The 20,519-nt window shown below is 31.4% G+C and overlaps 2 protein-coding genes across 2 annotated transcripts; one reads left to right on the forward strand and one right to left on the reverse strand.

Moving 5' to 3' along the window:
• The first annotated feature begins 1,809 nt into the window (after positions 1-1,809).
• Gbeta76C (guanine nucleotide-binding protein subunit beta-2) lies at positions 1,810-9,713 on the forward strand. The gene is made up of 9 exons (XM_085206369.1): positions 1,810-1,995; positions 2,259-2,404; positions 5,954-6,087; positions 6,295-6,460; positions 6,632-6,717; positions 6,831-6,946; positions 7,496-7,622; positions 8,411-8,497; positions 8,739-9,713. Exons 1-9 carry the CDS (start codon positions 1,927-1,929, stop codon positions 8,843-8,845), a joined length of 1,038 nt encoding a protein of 345 aa, XP_085062495.1. The 5' UTR covers positions 1,810-1,926; the 3' UTR covers positions 8,846-9,713.
• On the reverse strand, positions 8,738-19,972 carry LOC146527180 (juvenile hormone esterase-like). Its single transcript, XM_085206368.1, has 10 exons — positions 19,677-19,972; positions 17,140-17,292; positions 16,183-16,330; positions 15,596-15,790; positions 15,243-15,439; positions 14,857-15,013; positions 14,515-14,684; positions 13,911-14,061; positions 13,013-13,139; positions 8,738-12,816 (listed from the first exon to the last, which is right to left on the reverse strand). The coding sequence occupies exons 1-10, from the start codon at positions 19,887-19,889 to the stop codon at positions 12,630-12,632; spliced, it is 1,698 nt and encodes a 565-aa protein (XP_085062494.1). The 5' UTR covers positions 19,890-19,972; the 3' UTR covers positions 8,738-12,629.
• Between the last annotated feature and the right edge of the window lie 547 nt (positions 19,973-20,519).

Consider the following 20,519-nt stretch of genomic DNA (forward strand, 5'->3'; position numbering starts at 1 on the left):
TATCAAAGAATATGTATTTCGCTTTTATCATATTTTTTTGTATTTTGTTATTTTAGAACTTTACAGCTAAAAAACAGTTTTGATTTGACCTGATTGCTATCGTAAGGGGAAATTAAATGTACTCTTCAAATACTATAGGTACATGTTCATGTTGGTATTTGTGCAGAAGCTCGTGCCTTTGTTATTAAAAATAAAAACATTGTTCAGTAAAGTATTTCTTTACGAAAAGATGATATCCCCATAAAAATCATTTATGTAAAAATGGATATTTTTAATGAATATTTTAAATCTCAAATACATATTTATGTTAATATTTAACGTTCACTCTATAACATTTTTAGTAACTAATCATATTATATTAGTAGTATGAAAAAAATATTTACATATTTTATTTTAAATATTTATGTATGTTTAGTATGCAGTATACAATATACCATATACCATGGATGGGTGATTTTTAGTTGAACTGGTTACAGTTCCACGAGCAACTTTTAATTTTTATATACCAACGAACTCCGTTACGTTAAGTTAATAAAGATTACAAAATAAAAACGAACTGTCCCAGTTTTTCGTAGATAGTCGATAAAATAAAAAATAAAATTAATTTGTTACAGAGAAAGTTCCGTGGACTGTTACACTTCAGTGGACACCAACAGTTCTAAAAGACATTGTTATTAGAATGAAACCGTGACAGTTAGATATTTTCTAAATTATAAAAGTTGTAGGTATATCGATAGGTACGTAGTATAGTCGTATTGGCTATAACAATATATATATATATATATATATATATATATATATATATATATAAGTATATAATATTTGCATTTTTTACCAGTCTACTATAATTAGACATAAATATTTTGATATTTAAAGCTATCAAAGCATAGCATGCTTCTTTTAGCATTATGCCAGAATTATTTCTTCTAATGTATTGATGTTTTTAGCACTGTAATTCCTAAAGTATAACTTAATATATTTTGATGAGTGTATTGTTGGTTTCGAGCAGCACAGACTTGTTGACACTTCCTCCACCGGAAACGGAATCAATAACACTTTAAATGAATATTTTTCTTTCCTAAGTGTAGAATAACACTTTAAAAATGTTAAAAATATTTAATAAATAGCATTCTCCCTTGCCAGACATATATGATTAATGACTATACTTATTTAAAAAAATAATGGCCACTATAAAATTGTATGATTTTCGCATCAATAGAGTAAATAATCACTCTTATTATGAATACTGTTTCGATTTAAATTTCTCGTCACGCACTCACGCATGGACACAAATTAGTTTCCAGTATGTTTGTTGCAAGTTAACCAACTCGCTTCATGCTTATTTTTTTTGTATAGATGATAAGGATTAAAGCTAGTTATTTAATCTTTAAGTCTGTTTACGCAATTATAAAGGCTTGAATAATTCAAATTAGTACTTAAATTCTTCTTTAACATATGGTGAAAGTAAAAAATGATAATTTGTTACCATATTGCAAAGCGCTCTAAGAAAACAAAAACGTTCGTATATGTATTTACAAAAAATAATAAATAAAATCTTAAATAGTAATGTAGGTTGCATTTTTTTAAACGATTAAAAATTATACGCTTATAAGAATTACGCTAATACACCAAAGTTTATGTATTCAGTATATGGAATAAATCATCGTATACTTCAAGCGGGCCAAGCCGCTGGCGGTTGCTAGTATTAAATATTTATGAAAAAAAACAACCAATGCTTCGTCCACTAACATAATCACCTTTATCTATTCAACTTAAATAAGAAATATAGAGTAAAGTAGGGCAGCTGTAAAGCTTCTCTACCTAATAACAATCCAATTAAAGTAATTGTATTAGCACTGGTTACCTCGTAAACTATCACAAGTGCGAGCACTGTGCTACTAGCAACAACTCTCTAAGAACAGCAAAATGCCTAAGGACGATCCAGAAACAGCGGCCCTCAAAAAAGAATTGAACGACTTAATTGCCAAAGCGAAGGTAATGCTTTAGATACCATATTAGTTACCATTACCATAATCAAATTTATAAGGCGAATGAACATATTTTCACTGCATAATATCATATTTAGAAATATGTTTTATATCAGATTTATAATATACTATAATATATAAAGTTCTTAATATATTATTCATTGCGACGCCATCGTCTTGCTTACTTTAATTAATTTTTATTTGTTACTTTCATCTATTTGCCTAATTAGAAATGGTAAAAAAGTATTTAAAAGCTGTATATTTTAACAGGGTGAACAAGAAAAATGCGCAGATGCCAAACTTGCTGAAAAATGTGGAGATATGGGTGATGTACCAAAGATAAGGCTCATCCAAAAGAAATCTCTAAAAGGCCATATTAATAAAGTCAATTCTGTCCACTACAGTGGGGATTCTAGGTAAATATAATATATGAAAATTTGTTGTTTACATTTGTTTGTATACATTTTATTTAGATTGAAATTATAGTTTACTGTATAATATTCTAATAAATAATTAAGGAGATGTCACTGATTCCAAATGACCTAGCCTTCGGGCGGCATAGTATGACCTAAGCGAACGGGCAGATGACGTTGACGGTTTTATAAATTTTCATACATTTTCGAACTATTGTAAATATTTATGTAATTATTTGCTGTTTATAATTAATTTAAGCTACACTTTGGTTCTCTTCTTATTTTATTTGATATTGCTCGCTAAAATTATCCTACTTAATAGAGAGAAATGTTTAGTTATTTCGTAGAGTCGATATCTATGTAGGCACGCAAGGAATACTTTAGGTACCTTTTCTAATATTAAGAATACCTATCCTTTAGTTACTTTAAATCCTTTTGTTGGTTCATTTCAATAACTCAGATATTTTTTTCTAATAATGTGTATCTATTTATTATTCTTTTTGATTATTTAAGTTTATATTTTCTTACTAATTCTATTGAAAATTGAAAATAATTTCATGAATATATTTAATAAATATTGTTATAGTTGAAGCAGGCCTAGCCGCGTCCGGGTCCACTAGTTTTATTATACAGGGTGTCCCAGGAGCCAACGATAAAACGAAACCAGGTGATAGACCAAGTCGTGACAGTTATGAGAAAAATATAAAAAAAAATCTTTGTCATGTATTTTTCATATTATATTGATTTTAAAAAATATCGCAAAAACCGACACCCTGTGATGGTTTTTCACGTCCCTGGACTACAAATATTACTCTTTCTTCATTTTTTTTCTGTAATGTAATCATGAGTAACCCTTCTATGAATTACAGTTTAAGATTGAAACATACCCGCATCAGTTTTCAATAAAATGTGGTGTTTTTGCCAAACATTAAATTCAAAATATTTACTACACCCAACTTTAACCGACTGTACTATAAAAAAAATGTACTACACTGTTTTTGCAAGTAACTTTAAAAGTTGGCGCATTTAATCTGGATTCCGAAATGGTACGACACTTGCTGGATTACTTCTTTGTTGAAGAGAGAAAAATCGAAATATACGATAATCGGGATGACGTTCAGCTTTTTGGTATCTTTTCCGATACATTCTAGCTGCAGTATTTGCGTTACATAACCATTCTCCATGAATGAAATGCATATTGGCAACGTGTCAAAGACCGAGTATATGGCCTGCGAGAGACCGGACTCGAGCACTGTTCTTATAAGTCCTGGGCCAGCCCCTAAGTCGGATAAGCGTTGCCTGGGCTAAGTGTTTAGTTTAGGGAGGTGACTGGTGTGGTCTGTGATCGCAGGATACCGTCCAAACTCTTATCCGTCTTATAGAGATCGTGATCGATGCCTTCAGACTCGTGCATGACGGATCCAAGGTACCTGAACTTTTCCAACCCTTTTCCCAAACTTTTCCCCTAAGTTGGAAAAGTCATGCACGAGTCTGGAGGCATCGATCACGATCTCCATGGTCGGATAAGCGCTGCCTGGGCTAAGTGGCGGGAGGTCACTGGTGTGGTCTGTGATCGCAAGATACCGTCCAAACGTTTTCCGACTTAGGGGCTGGCCCAGGACTTATAAGGATAGTGCTCGAGTCCGAGCTCTCGCAGGCCATATACTCGGTCTTTGACACATTGCCAATATGCATTTCATTCATGGAGAATGGTTATGTAACGCAAATGCTGCAGCTAGAATGTATAGGAAAAGATACCAAAACGCTGAACGTCATCCCGATTATCGTGTATTTCGATTTTTCTCTCTTCAACAAAGAAGTAATCCAGCAAGTGTCGTACCATTTCAGAATCCAGATTAAATGCGCCAACTTTTAACGTTACTTGCAAAAACAGTGTAGTACATTTTTTTTATAGTACAGTCGGTTAAAGTTGGGTGTAGTAAATATTTTGAATTTAATGTTTGGCAAAAACACCACATTTTATTGAAAACTGATGCAGGTATGTTTCAATCTTAAACTGTAATTCACAGAAGGGTTACTCATGATTACATTACAGAAAAAAAAATGAAGAAAGAGTAATATTTGTAGTCCTGGGACTTGAAAAACCATCACAGGGTGTCGGTTTTTCCGATATTTTTTAAAATCAATATAATATGAAAAATACATGACAAAGATTTTTTTTTATATTTTTCTCATAACTGTCATGACTTGGTCTATCACCTGGTTTCGTTTTATCGTTGACTCCTGGGACACCCTGTATATTTTTTATATATTAGGTACTATCAAAATAGAATGCTATAAACAGAGATAAAAACATTTTTTTGCTACACCAATTTTTCTGTCTGCTTTAAGGCATATACAAAATTAATTTCTTTCTATTATACAAAAATGTGACTTTTGTTAAGTATACGTGTAACGTTGTCCGGGCGTTTATTATTTTTTTAAAGCAAATTCACGACCAAACATCATTGCGGTGAACATTTTTTTTTTTTGGTGGTTGCAAGCTGGGGATATAGAGCAGAGTCCTAGTCATTTATAAAAAAAATGTTGACAGAGGTTACAGAAGCGTGTACGTACTAGAAAATATATATTTACAAATTGCGAACTATCTAGAATTATCAGTAGTAGAATTGCAAAGCCTTAATCTAACATGCGTCGGGCCACATATACCTGGGGGAGAATTGCTATCTCGATTCGAATAAATTAATTATAACCAACTCCGCTTGTTTTGATTCAAAATCAAAATGTATATTACATTAATACAGATATTAGGGGATAGCAAAGTACATAAATAATAAATGTGTTACTAAATTCCTTTCGAAATCATCTTCACACTTTTCACCGCAGGATAGGGAGGGAGAACCTAGGGTTAAAGCCCGATCTTCATCATAAGCGTAGTGAGCTCATTAAGGACTACGTTGAACTCACAATAGTAAGCTTCATGCTTGTATTTCCACCATTAAATAGTCGGGTGGAACGGGACGAGCGAGCAGAAATAGTTAAACTTGCTCCAGTCTACGAATCGAGGAGAAGTAATTACAAAATACAAAACTTTTTGTATGTGGAAATGTTAACCTATTGTATTTCAAAAGAAATATAAGTCCGTTGCGCTTGAGCATCACCCACTCTTTTCTCATTCGCGGTGGAAACCGGGCTTGAGAGTAAGACACTCCGTGGCAAGACCATGAAAACACAGCTGTTTTTAAATTATACTTTTTTGTTTATTAAATAATCAAGAAAAATGTAATCTTAAAAGGCAAATCACAATTTAAGAAACATACTAAAGATAAACAAATTTAAATAATATACTATAAAAGATTAGTTTTATTACACTCTTACATCAGGGTCCCAGTTCTACTCCACTTCACCAGACTACCCAAAAAAATTGCTTCTCATGTTATAACTTATATCTCGTTATATTATGTAAGAAGGTGAAAGAAGTTGAAACCCTAGTTTGTATATAAAAGTTCGTTTGGAAGCCACAACCATATCTACAGAAAGAGATGAAAGTTGGAAATATCTTCTGTCATGACAATTTCTCATTCATTGCAGACACTGCGTAACAGGTTCCCTTGATGGCAAGTTAATTATCTGGGACACCTATAGCGGTAACAAAGTGCAAGTAATACCACTTCGTTCCGCTTGGGTTATGAGCGTTGCTTTTGCACCATCTGGAAATTTTGTAGGTAATTATCAATCGAATGTATCGCTTTTCATATAGGTATAATACATAATTTTCTTCCTTCTATAGTATCACTTCACCTTATATCCAGCACTTAGCAAAGTAGTGAAAAAAGAATGTCTTAATGGGAGGTGATAAGACACTCTGTTCCAATTAAGACATTTCATTTTCTGCTGAATATATATATATGATATTTTTTTTAATATCTCAGCTTGCGGTGGAATGGACAACATGTGTACGGTATACGATGTTAACAACCGAGATGCTACTGGGTCCGCAAAGATGGTACGAGAACTTGCTGGATACGAGGGCTTTCTTAGTAGCTGTCGTTTTCTTGACGACACTCATATCCTTACAGGATCTGGAGATATGAAAATGTAAGTAATTTACTTTTTTAGAAAAAGGATAAAAATTTACACAGCGGGATTTGAACACCCTTTGGAAACAATCCAGGCGCTCTGACCACTAAGCCATCCGTAAGCATTCATAAATAATTTAATAAATTTAATTATTATACTCAAAAGTCACTATAATTTTTACCATTATAGATGCGTTTGGGACTTGGAAGTCGGTAGAAGAGAAGTGGAATTTGATGCTCATGCTGGTGATGTTGTAACTATATCTTTAGCACCAGGTACGTGTTAATAGCTTAATTATTTTATTATATTTAATTTTTATAAAAAGAATATAAGTAAACTTGAATCAATGTGATTTTCTTTATATTTTTTAACAATTCATATTACGTAGATATGAAAACTTATGTAACTGGATCTGTCGACAAGACATGTAAGCTGTGGGATGTGCGTGCTGAAAAAGAGAAACAGACATTTTTTGGCCACGAGGCCGACGTGAATAGTGTTTGCGTAAGTAATTACAAATTATAATTATTTATCTCTTTAGTTTTAATTATAGAATATAATTATATTATTATATCTTTACAGTCAGGGTGTTCTCTTTTTGGTTCATATTTTACTTTGATCCCTAAAAGCCTTTAATAGCCGTAAAAGCTAGTCGCCACGTCCATGCACGTTTTTCAATTTTTATATGTGAAAAGGGGATGTTCTACTACAACATGTGCTATATTAAGCACGTTGAAACTGTACCAAAAACGTTATTGTTATAAAATTAACCATATGAGGCCAGTCCTGGCGCATAGGCATAAGCGTATGTAGCTGTAAACGCAATAGGTTGCGGGTTCGATTCCCACTCGAGGAAATTAAATATTTTATATTTCTATTTTTGCTTTCGCTCTGGAGTCGAGGCAAAGCGCGGCGTTGAGTTCCGCCACTCAAAGTGGGGAGTGTCTGAACATTAGGCTAACGCTGCCTACCCAGCTATACATGTACAGCAACAGTATATTAATGATGTTCTACTTCTAGACTTTTAATGTAAAAATTTAATTTCCAATACAGTATCATCCTAGCGGACAAGCCTTTGCTACTGCTTCAGAAGATAAAACAGCCCGTCTCTTCGATATACGTAGTGATCAACAACTGGGTCATTACACTCCGCCCGGCGCCAGTGGCTTTACTAGCTGTGGTATTGTATTATATCTATATATATAAAATCGAAAGGTCACTCACTCATCACGAAATCTCAGAAACTACATGTGCTAGGAATCTGAAATTTGGCATAGGAGTTACTTATAGGACGTAGGTGCTCGCTAAGACGGGAATTTGCAATATTCGATTTCTAAGGGGTTGTTTTTGGGGTCGAAAGTTTGTATGAAACTTCGTTACTACAAATGCTAGGAGTCTCAAATTTTGCATAAACGTCACTAGGACGTAGTCATGGAGACATCAATTAATAATAAAATAGTTCACGCGGGTGAAACCGCGAGCAGGCCGCTAGTATTGTATATAAATACATATTTTTTAGAATATAATTTTAATGTTCAATCACTTGTAAAATGAGAGGATCTTAAGCTCTATTTTTATTTTTTATTTTCACTTAATTTTATTCTGATTGCATTAAAAACAATATACCTCTCAAATTAAGATCTGCACTAGTATAGCTTTTTGGTTGCAGTGACAGTTTTAATTACATGTAAATCTCTAATATCAATCTTAGGCCTAAATTCCTCAGTTAAATCTAAAAAAGGCTGAGACTAACATTCAGAGCAGAGACTAGACTAGGCAAGCCTAGTGCTGAAGTGCAGGTGTTAGTAATATATCATACCGTCAATTAGTTTCAATATTGAGGTATCTACATTTTCTTGAGTTGACGCAATCAAAGTTTATATATATTTAAATTTTTGTATTGATATATTTAAATTGAAAAAAGTGAATTATAAATAATACATATAAGTTATTTAATTATATATTCAGGTCTTTCCGTTAGCGGCCGCTATCTTCTTGCTGGTTCTGATGACAATACCGTCCATTCCTGGGATACTATGAAAGTTGCTCATACTGGTATAGTTTAAAAAAATATTTATTAACATTTAAAACTAGTAGTTCAAATATTGTAATGACAATGCTTGTCATGTTGTATGTATGAACACATATATTTGTTGCGTGTTGAGTAGCGGAACTCAGCTTCGACGCCAGAGCGAAAAAATGAAAATATTAAATATTTCCTCGAGTGGGAATCGAACCCACAAGTTGTCACGCTTAATACAAACACGTACATAATAAATAATGATGCTCTTTGCAGGGACATTGAATGGCCACGAGAATAGAGTGACGTCTATATCTATAGCACCCAACGGCATAGCGCTCGCAAGCTGCTCCTGGGACCAAAGTGTAAGGGTTTGGGGCTAAATTCTTTTGGGGCATTCTTCAAACTGTTTAAATATTTACTTTTCCTATGATTAGAATATATTTTTTTGTATTATTATAAATATATTAGGTTAATTCTTACAAAAGAATTCCACTAGGTATATTGTTGTATCACCTGCTTCGATGTTTAATAATATTTTCTCTAATTATGTTAATAGTTAATGAAATATGAAAAATTATATTTTACCTTAAAATAAATTAATTTTGTTTCATTAAAAGGTTTAGGCATTTGTGGTGATACTTTGGGCTGATTAACTAACAGATTTACTATCATTACAGAAGATTAAATTATTCTGTCACAAACATAGAAGTATAAACGTGTGCATGATAACTACTTATATGAGATATGGAGATACGGATATAGAAAATTAAGACCCAATACTCTAAGGTCGCCTTGCAATCTGTAACTAGCGATTAATAACTACAATCATACTGAAATATGGTTTATATCACTTAGGTATTAAATAATTTAATACTTTACTATAATATGTTTAATGGAAACTTCCAAAAAATAATTAATATGGTAATAGTATCTATTTACTTATACATTTTTAATTATCTCTATTGCTATAATAATTTAAGAAGTGTAGTATTATAATATATTAATAATATTTTTTTATTATTACACTTTGTGATTATTACTCGAGTGCTTTTTACGCCCTGTTTAAAGGAAAACAAATCCTAATTTTAATCTTTAATAAGAATGTTTTTCTAAATGTTTTTTCTAAACATACGTTTAAGCTGCTTTTCTTTTAATTATATAAAAATAAGAATAAGCGGTAATCTTATGTTATAGATGCTAGTATATTATAATTATAAAGTATTTAATAAAATGAGTCCTCATATTTGAGTAAGCTATATTATTTTCAAAGTTCCGTTAAATTAAAATCGACATTTTAATTTGGAAATAGTGTATAAATAAAAGAGGAAGCAAATAGACGGGTATACTAATTGACTCATCGACTGACACGTAAACGGCTAGTGTCTGAAAGCCGCAGTTTAAAAGGTAATTATATAGAAGTTTAAAATGGAACCTTTGAGCGTATTAAGGTGAAATTTATATATATATTTTTCAGCTTTACTCTGTACCCTGCAAAGAGCAGGGGAGGCAGAGGAAACCTAGTGCTAAGATACTCCGTTCCCCATTTTTGGCCGAATTCTGGACGCATTGCGTGTAGAGTGGCGGTACTCAACGCCGGGCTTTTGCCTTAATAATAATATACTAATATTAAATGCTTAATATTAGCACAAATACCTGAGCAAATGAAAAGTAAAGGAAATTTTTAATATTAAAAATAAAACCACAGACTATTTAAAATTAACAAAAAATAATAACTAAACGTCAGTTATGAATTATTTTTATATTTGAAAATGTATACCTAACTAAATAAAATTAACAAAAAGTAATAAGTAGACGTAACCAAAGGAAATTATTATTAAATATAAATTAAACAAAACTACCTAGATTATGAATGTTATCAACGTAAAATAATATTTAACAGTATTAAAATTAATACGAAATATAATACTTACCAGAATATAATAAAACAACTCCCATTTCTAAATATTCCAGAAATTAAAAAAACGTTACCAATCTACTACTCGAATAAGCAAAGAGAACCAAAGGACAATATGAATTAATAATAAACAGCAAATAACCACATAAAAATTAACAATAATTTTGTACATAGTTTTTTTGTAATTTTGTGCAATAAAGTAAATATAAATAAACGTCGTCTGCCAGTTCAGGTCGGCCATACCGTGTGGTTCGTAGGCGACTATTATATATATTTTAATAAGGATGAATAACAAATTATAGAAAATACATAAAAAATAACCCGATAAATTTAAAATTAACTTGAATATATTACAATGGTTACTATGGCTCTACCTTCAAAGATAAATATTGCGGACTTTTTAATAGATTTTTTAAAGGATTTTTGTAGAACATTGTTTTTATGTGTCTCATAAAGTTGAGTCAACGCACGCCATTGAAGCGTTCAGGACTGCTGTATTTAACAGGACAGCTGTATTTAACATGGCCGACAATAAGTTGCATAATAATATCAAATAGAAAGGTATTTTGATGTATATATAGTAGAAAATATCGAGAATATTACAAATATGAGAAAAAAAGTAGCCGTATTACATCCCAAAACCCTTAAATAACTCTATAGGAAATTTTATCACAATCGAATCAGAACTGAGACAGAGTTACTTTCGATTTTATAATATACGTATGTATTAAATTAATGTTCATTCACGTGTTTGTTACTTACGTATTATAATAAACACTACTTTTATGGTTTTTAAATGAATAACAACATACATAATCATATGTATTTGCCAAGTACATAGTTGATCTTAGTATATACATATATTATGACATCAATAAAAATGAACAGTTCTTCGTGGCAAGGTCGTCGTCGCACAGAGGCACGAGGATGTGACGGGGACATTAATAATTAATTATTAATATTTTAATATGTTCGCTCTGGTGTTCAGTTTAAAGCTTAGCGTTGTGTTACGTCAGCGTAATGGATTCAGAATTCAGCACAAAATAAGGAGCGGAGTATCTTAATATTAGGGTCCCCCTGTCTACCCAGCTACATGTGGGATTTAGGAATAGTTCATTAGACCTATCTAATCTATATATATAAAAGGACTTGTCCTCACTGACTGAGGTAAGACGCACGCGCAGCCGTAACCGCTGTGCGTAGAAACGTGAAATTTGGACAGATGTTTACTTTCATAATCTGGACATCCACTAAGAAGGGATTTTGAAAAATGTTTACCCTAAAGGGGTGAAATAGGGGTTGAAAGTTTGTATGAAAAAAAATTAAATCGGCACCGATTTTTATAAAATTGTAAATTATACTCTTAAAAATATTTAATTGAACACGTGTTTCACTGTTTTTAAGAATTAAGGGTACTAAGGGTGTCAAAAATATAATATATTTACATTACTGCATGACAGTAAACAAAGGGCTTTTACCCAGCACAAACGGCAAAGCTCACTTTGCCTGGTTTATTTATATACTCCAGTCTGCTCTACCTCTTTGGAGTGGCTAAATAGTCATTTTCATGTTAAAATTTTAAAAATCTTTTATTATTATAGGAAATGATAATATTTTGTCCTAAAATCTATATTATGACAGACCGAAGGATTTTTAGTAGGCAAAGGGTAGGAAATTTTCACAGTCGTAATAGATATTTAGATATACCTAAGCAAAATAAATTGTCTCTATATATATAAAAAAATTATAATTGTCAGATAATTGCATGTTATTAAATACAAGTACATGTTCATATAATTAATTACTTATACATATTAATATGTTTATAAATATTTACTATATAATAATTTATATTTACAATTTATATTTTTTATTTACATATTTATACGATTTGTGTGTATGTATTAATATGTTTGACTTTTTTCCTATAAATGTAAACACACTACAAATTTACCTATAGGTGCACTTTAACACAAAAATAAATATTTTAGAAATAACCCCATATGTAGAGATATCACTTTATTAGTCTTTTGATATTGTGTATGTTTTATTTAATATTTTAAGGCACTGGGATTATTGAATTCACTATCAAAAATCCATAAATTATTTTAATATATCCTAAACTTTAACACAAGGTTACTGTGTGTGTGTGCACTGAGACTAGATAGATTAGAGTAGACAGAAAGATTGTTATTTTATATTTAAATTTTATTAAAAACAATTAATAAAAATAAAATTTAACTTATAACTTATAGTTCGTCCGTTAACCTCCTTTCTTTTACGTTGTGCCAAAGAGGCAACGAGTCCCACAATCTAGACTGCGATGCGAGATTCTTTTTCATGATTTGTTTTTTCCCTATTTCTAAATATTCCATTTTATGTCCACTGGTCGCCGGATGCCAGTTGAACGGAACTTCTTGTGGTTTATTTGGATTTCTGTTGTTTCGGACATGAAATAAAAAGTAAGTTAAAAAAATATAAACTTAAAAGAATGTTTGACAAAGATGAAAATAATTACTTTGATGCTCAATATACAATTTTAGACGTAGGTAAATATTATTACTATTTTTACGGAAAAAGGCAAGACAAACAATAGAAAGCCAAAACAAGGCATAGTTTATGACAAACTTACCCGCTGATAGCAAAATTTGTCCATATGGTGACTATAAGCTCAAGCATATTATTATCTTCTTCCGTAAATTCGTTGTGAAGGAAATGTATTGGGAACAAATACATCAGCTCGTCTGCGTGGCAAACACCTAATTAGAAATAATAATTACAATTACATTAAAAGTCTAGATCAACACATTTACGCTAAAGAAACAAAAGAGAACACGTACTGTAACGCAGTGGTTGTGGATTCGGTCCCCTTTCGAGGGTATGTATTCGGCGGAAAGTGGGGAACGCACGCACGAGTGGGGTGTGCATCCCGCACACAGCAGGGTAGGCAGGGCCTACCCTGCTTTGTGCGGGATACAGCGTGAAGCTGTATAGCACGTACACTATGACTATGAGCGAAAAGAAGACTCACTAACTTCTTACTAAATAGATAACGACAGATCGACTTTTTTTAACATAGTGAACCTTAATTACGAAACAATGTAGCATATCTATTATGTCCAAAATGAACTGCACAATTTACTTTAGCAACAATATTGGTAAAGTGTACTTTAATTATCGACGACATTGGAAATTAATGGGGCGAAATGAGTTTGTTGATCGAGGGAGCGTATGCCTATAGGCTCTCTCAATTATCACTTATCACGCAGATGGTGTTTAAATTATGCAATTATATTTCCTAAAATAATATATAACAAAAACAGTAATGTTCTATAGAAGTTTTATATTTTTTTAAGAGAAAAGATTGCAAGTATTCTTTTAACAACGCTATTTTTTTAAATGTTTTTAATATACATAAAAAAATTAAGCAATCGTTTGTGCATGTCGCAAACTCATAAGCCGTAATTGGCGTTAATTTACATTTATGTACAATTACATAACTTAATTCTAGATAAGTAAAAAGAACTTGCCATAGTCTCCATTAGGATCACCAAAAATCTGAGAGAAACTGTTGGCCCCTCGATATGTAAGCTCATATAAATATACTGGGTTACTACTATAGTTGAGTGCTTGTTCTACTGACTTTACCATAGGATACGCGAAGTAGCTATCTGAATATATCTGAAAATATAAACATTCCAAGTGCATTTGTAATCTATATATATAATAATCTATATATATATATAATAATCTATATATATAAAAGGTAATAAAAATATCTATATAGGTGGGTAATAAGCCAATAATATTTAATTGAACAAGTGTTTCGTGGTTTTTTAGAATTCACCCCTAAACTGAAAATAATTTCATAAATATATTTAATAAAAAAATCGTTTGATTCAAGCGGGCGAAGCCGCCTGAGTCATAAATATAAAGTAACAAACTTCAACAATAATTTAAATAAACCATGATTTTTTTATTATTATATTCAAATTATATGCATTCAGATTACATGCATTATTTTTTTTTACAATATTATTTTTGGAATACTGCACACGGCACAAGTGAATAAAAAATTTATTTGTTGTTTAAATGCTTGATAAAATTATTTTAAAAAACATTATTAAAAGATACCTTAAGTATACCATCTTTGACGTCATTTTCATTATCACCAAAATATGTTGCCTTTAACGTCGTTGTAATGTGCTCTGCATGTGGGGAGCCCTCGTAGTAGAACGTGACAGGTGCAATTGTATCAAACTTGGACACAAACTCTTTATAGCGATCTGGATAAGCGGTTATCCCTTTAGAGCAAAAAAATATATATTTATAATATTTATCCATTATATATTTACAATAATCGAACACTTGTATATTATATTTGAAATGTTATTTTTATATTATTATCACAAAAATTAAAGTATATTTGTAAACTGGCAACATATAAACAAAAAAATGGTATTAGGGCTGGCTTACAGACTGATTTCAGACATCCTTCGTCCTTATTGAGACCAGTAAGCCAAGGTACGAGATCAGTAACTGGTGGACCGCGAGGGCTCCTAGATAGAAACGCGCCGGGATAATCAGGTTCTATTACAGCTTTGAAAGGTGTCATTTGGTCCAAATCCCATGTCTAAAAATAATATAAAAATATCTTAATGTGAAACTTAACTTAAAATATAGGGAAGGAAAGAGAAAGAGGCCTCCTGAGACCCCTATAAGTGAGAGGGTGTAGAGCGAGACTCCCATTGCTCACGCCTAGCCATGCCACTGTCCACGTTTGTCTAGGTACATAATTACGACTTTTACTGCCACCTTAAGAACGAGCACTCTTTATTACGTAATCCAATTATTTCACTTACATACAAATCAGAATCAGTTGCTATAATATCATATCCGTCCAGTTTGCGGAGACACTCGATCATTACATCAGAAGGACCTTCAGGACAACTTAGAAGTTTTGCTAATCTATGCGCATTCTTTATTGCTTCCCCGGGAGGTGCCTCTGCCCAAGGAACTAATGCTGTTCCTGATTCCGAAATCGCTTTATGAAATAAACCTGCAATTAAAAATTATATTTTCGATATATATAATAGTAATTTGAGCTTCACCATCTTTAGATTTGAAAGTAATACTCTATGTCATTGCACTTTGATAAGAAGGAATATATATATAAATTTTAATTAATTGTAAAACCGTATTAACGAACGAATACCTGCACTTGTTTCTGATAACATGTGCAAATTAACACTTGCCCCACCAGCGCTCTCCCCGAAAATTGTAACAGATTGATTGTTTCCACCAAAGGCGTGTATGTTTCTTTGGATAAATCGAAGAGCCTCTTGTTGATCCTTAAGACCATTGTTGCCTGGACAATATTTGTCTTGGGTTGACAAAAATCCTAATGGACCTGTAACATATAATTTTTAGCCGATTTAAAAAAAAAAGGAGGAAATCGTAAAATAAAATATTTTTTTTTTAACAAAAAAACAAAGTCAACGTACGACAAGTAGTCAAGTAAATGCTACAACAACCTTACTGAAATATCAAATTACTAAGCCTGTTTGTTTTACTTGGCACCGACTTCAAAATTATAAAAATCTTTCTTTTATTATTATTTTTATTGTTAAGCAAATTTATTTCATACCTTTTAGTTTATTGCTTGATATCGGTTAGTTTTTTGTTAAAAAAAAAATATATTTTAAAAGGTTTTTTACGTAAGATTTACATTTTTTTATTTTAAAATAAATTATATAAAATTCAAAATATCTCTTAGAGTAATTGTGATCTTGTATTACATACCTAATCTATAGTTCATCGCAACAAAAACAACGTCCCTGTCAAGCAGATGGTGGGGACCGTACATATCAACGGTACCATCACCGCACATCCAGCCACCACCGTGTATAAATACCATAACGGGAAGAAGCTTATCTTCGGGTATAGCTTCCTATAAAACCAGTGAAGAATAAATTCTATGTTTAGTGATAATTAAGGTGGAGGCCGTCGTGGCGCAGGGGTAATGCGTGTGTCTGTAAACGCACGAGGATTGTGGATTTAATTCCCACTTAGGGGAAAGAATTATTATTTATTAATATTTTCATTTCTTCGCACAGTTACCTACTATTGGTACCACAGCATTTCCCATTGATATAGAAATAAAAGATCTAGATGATGATGATGATGATGTAATGAAGAACTATGCTAGCCCAGCTAAATTAAATGCATTAGATAATAAAATTCAGTGTGGTGGGCAATTTTAGTCGATATATCTGTACATGTGAATAAAATTGAAGTAGGTATCGCGTTCCACTAAACTGTGATTGGCTGGAAACACGATGTTTATGGTTCTGAATGGGGAGAAAGTATTTCAGAATATTTTTATTTACCTTGCCTGGAAGAATAAACATACCGTGTTTTTGAAACAAGAGGGAAATTAAGGAACAGTAACTTCTTAATTATTGATATTTTTTTCTTTCCACTAAATAAATAATGAAATAAATAATCTCTCAATTTTTAATGAAAAAATATGTACAAAGGGTGTCAAAAATGTTTCGACGTGAACAACACTCAAAGGTGAACAATGCTTTGATACTGTACATGACAAGAGACGTCACAGGCCAGTGATTGACTTTCCATATTGCTACAGTACCTACAGGAACACAAATAGCTTTGTTAAACAGCAAATACAAATACCTTTATAAACAAATACCAAATACCTCTTACAGTTGAAAATTTCTCATTATATAGATAACTTACATTTTCAGTAAACGGCGAATATATATTAAGATACAAGCAATCTTCCTGGCCAACTATCTCTTGTTGTCGCACGTAGGGATTTCGTTGTATACAAATGGGACTGACTGCCGATGCATCATGGTCTCCTTGCCACGGAGATATTGGGACCGGAGCCTGGTGACAATAAACTGTTGTTTAAATTGTATTGAATAACCAAGATCTTGGGAAGTTCAACTGGTTTAAGAATGAGTCAAGACACTTCGTTCCCCACTTTCCGCCGAATTTTGGAGGCATTGGGTTTTTTTAAAATTATCTTTTGTATGCGATGTATTGTAGCAAATTAAGCTGAAATATCATGAATACTTTTTACATGATTGTGCATCCTTTTGGAAGGTTAACTTAAACTACTCAAAAGTAATGAATTTGAACGTAGGCTGACCAGTTAAGGTCAATATATATCTAATAGTAAAAAAACCGGTCCACCGCGTGTATCTCAGACTCGCCTACCGAGGGTCCCGTATTTAACAATGCATCAATTCCAGGATTGTAGATGAGTAAAACTTAAAAAAATTGCCAAACTTAAGTATGAAATAGGATTCGGATTCTAATTTTCCCTTTTATTTGTATTGTAAGTTCCCACTTCTTGACAAAATTCGTAATTGTAGGTCTACGAGAAGTACTTTATTAGTGTTGACTACGAATGGAATAACCTGAATATTCGATATTAATTTCAGCTTATTACCTCCACGCGATCTGGAGATAAATAGTTTTGACAAGGAGTCAGGCGGACGTATAAGGGTTCCGGTTTTTTCCTTTTGAGGTACGGTACCCTAAAAACAATAACCGTGACAAATATTAACTATTTTTTAAGTTATTTGGTGACCATGAAATATACTGGTTATAAACCAGTGTAGATACAAACATTAAAATCTAGGAAACGGTTCACGGTTTGTTGATTATAATTAAAGTTAAATTATTATAGAACTCTATGTAGTAGTAATTGGAGATGAACAAATATAATTAAATTGTAATTAAAGTTCAGGAAAAAATATATAATATGTACAATGGGTGTTTCACATAATCATTATTATGCCTAGTCGTTGGCGATGCACCGACTCGTGACTCGTTGGCGATTTTTTTTTTGGTAGTACCATTTTTTTTATTCTGTCTATTAACATTACACGAACAGCATAATAAGCTTTCGATTCAAACTCACACTATTATATTCATGTTAATTATTCATATAATTTTAATAGTTTTAGGTGTCTTATTTTATTTATTTTATTTCCTTGACTACAATAATTTTAGGTATAGAAAGAATATGTTAATTAAATACGTTAAAAACACCAAAAAAGTTGTTCTTAATAGTCATATTCAGCTTACTTAAAGCAATGATTATTATAAAATAAGATACGATAATATCAATTAATATTTAACAACGTTTACACAGTATTATACATCGCTATAACATACATACATATATATAATCTATACATTTTCTATATATATATATATATATATATAAGAAAGTAAAAATGGCGCGTCTGTACATTGAATATATTTACAAAATAATAATTGAGGGGGGTTCAAGTATCAACATTGGTCGTATTCTATAATTCAAAATTCAAAGTAACGTCGTAAAAAAACATATTAGAAGTCATTATAATTCTCAGTCAATTTTGTGTATTAAATTAATAATAATGTAGTTGAAGCGGGCAAAGCCGCGGGCGGGCCGCTAGTAAATAATAAATATACAATATACCTATTACATATATATACACAATATGGACCTAATTCAAAATAGATGGCTGTAAATTCCTCTTCCATATGAATAACTTATCCTGTTAAAGAGTTTTAAATATACATCTAGAGTCATATAAAATATTTATTTTAAACTGAATATTTAAATATGTAAGCAATTGGACACTGCACGTGGAATATCTTGAGGAAAATGATGTTGTTTTTTATAGTTACGCTAATATTGGAAAAAACCGGAAAAATATCTGCATGGAATGTACATTTTTTGCAATGTATGTACAGGAAAATAAATAATTAGCCAAAGAATTGTTCAGAATTCAGATTTATGTATTGTATACATACAATTCCTCCATAATTATTCTTATTATTTTCTTTAAAAAATAGATACAGATTGTATCTGTATCTGTATCTGTTTCTATTTTTTATTAGATTGTATCTGTATCTATTTTTTAAAGAAAATAATAAGAATAATTATGGAGGGAAGAATATTGTGTAGTATTCACTTAACACCACCTCGTCGTATAGTATAAGTACGTATTATAATGCAAGTTTATTATAGTATAGATATTTTTATAACCTTTTATCTATATGAACAATGTAAATAATACATAAAGACACTCTTAAGTAATATTATTAATTTTAGGCAAAAAATATTATACTTTAAAGTAAAAGAATTACTTTTTACTTGTTTTACCTATTTCTAATTTTAAAAACTTATTAAAATATAATATAAAAAAAATAAAAATAAAAATATAATTATATATTTATACACAACGCGAGTTAAATTTAAATTTACATACCCTAAATCTGAGGTCATTTACAGGGGGTTCGGCGTAAGGTATAGCTGTGAACGCAGAAATTTCACGTCCTCCGCGTGTTTTCATATAAAATCCTTTCACATTACCTAAAGGAGTACTACGAATTGGCACTCTCTCTGCACCTACACAAACATAATATGCCACATAAACTAAAAATCCATGTAAGAGACATCGCGCAAACAAAGTATTTCCCATGGCAGTACCGCTAGTAACGGAAACAAAAAACAAATGAAACTTTGAGTCGAATGCTACGATTAAATAAGTATAAGCCAGCAACCGCTTATACAAAATATCTATTAAGTTGCAATCATATTATCATCTTAATCAAACTGCGATAAAAAAAATGATAATTTTATGGTAAGTGCTAAGTGCAAGGTAATTTATACATGAAGTAAAAGTACTTGACATATTTTTTTATGTAAATACTTTTTAAATGTAATTATGTTACTAAATGAACTCAACATTTGAACATTATGATTTTGAGTAGCATTTTAAGGAGGTTAGAAGAAAGTGTTAATCAACGTAACCTGTAGGTATATAATATTTTTAAAAAACGTAATTTAACTTTCTTTTTCATCCTATGAAAGCAGAAAATCCCGTTGGGGACGTTTTTTTCTTACACCTACGTGTAGAGTTTAAAAGTTATATTTGCAAGTTTTTCATCATAAACATGAAGTTTAGGCAAAGTCGTAATCTGTTTTTGTAATGAACCGATTTTGATGAAACTTTAGATGTTAAGCTGGGTTAAAACAAAGAAATTGTGAAAGTTTTACGTAAATCGGTTCAGTACTTTCAGAGATTAGCGTGTCCATACATACAGACAGA

This window comes from Heliconius melpomene, chromosome 21 (assembly GCF_056956725.1).
Source record: "Heliconius melpomene rosina isolate 202511_hmr_F chromosome 21, ASM5695672v1, whole genome shotgun sequence".
Lineage (NCBI taxonomy): Eukaryota > Metazoa > Arthropoda > Insecta > Lepidoptera > Nymphalidae > Heliconius > Heliconius melpomene.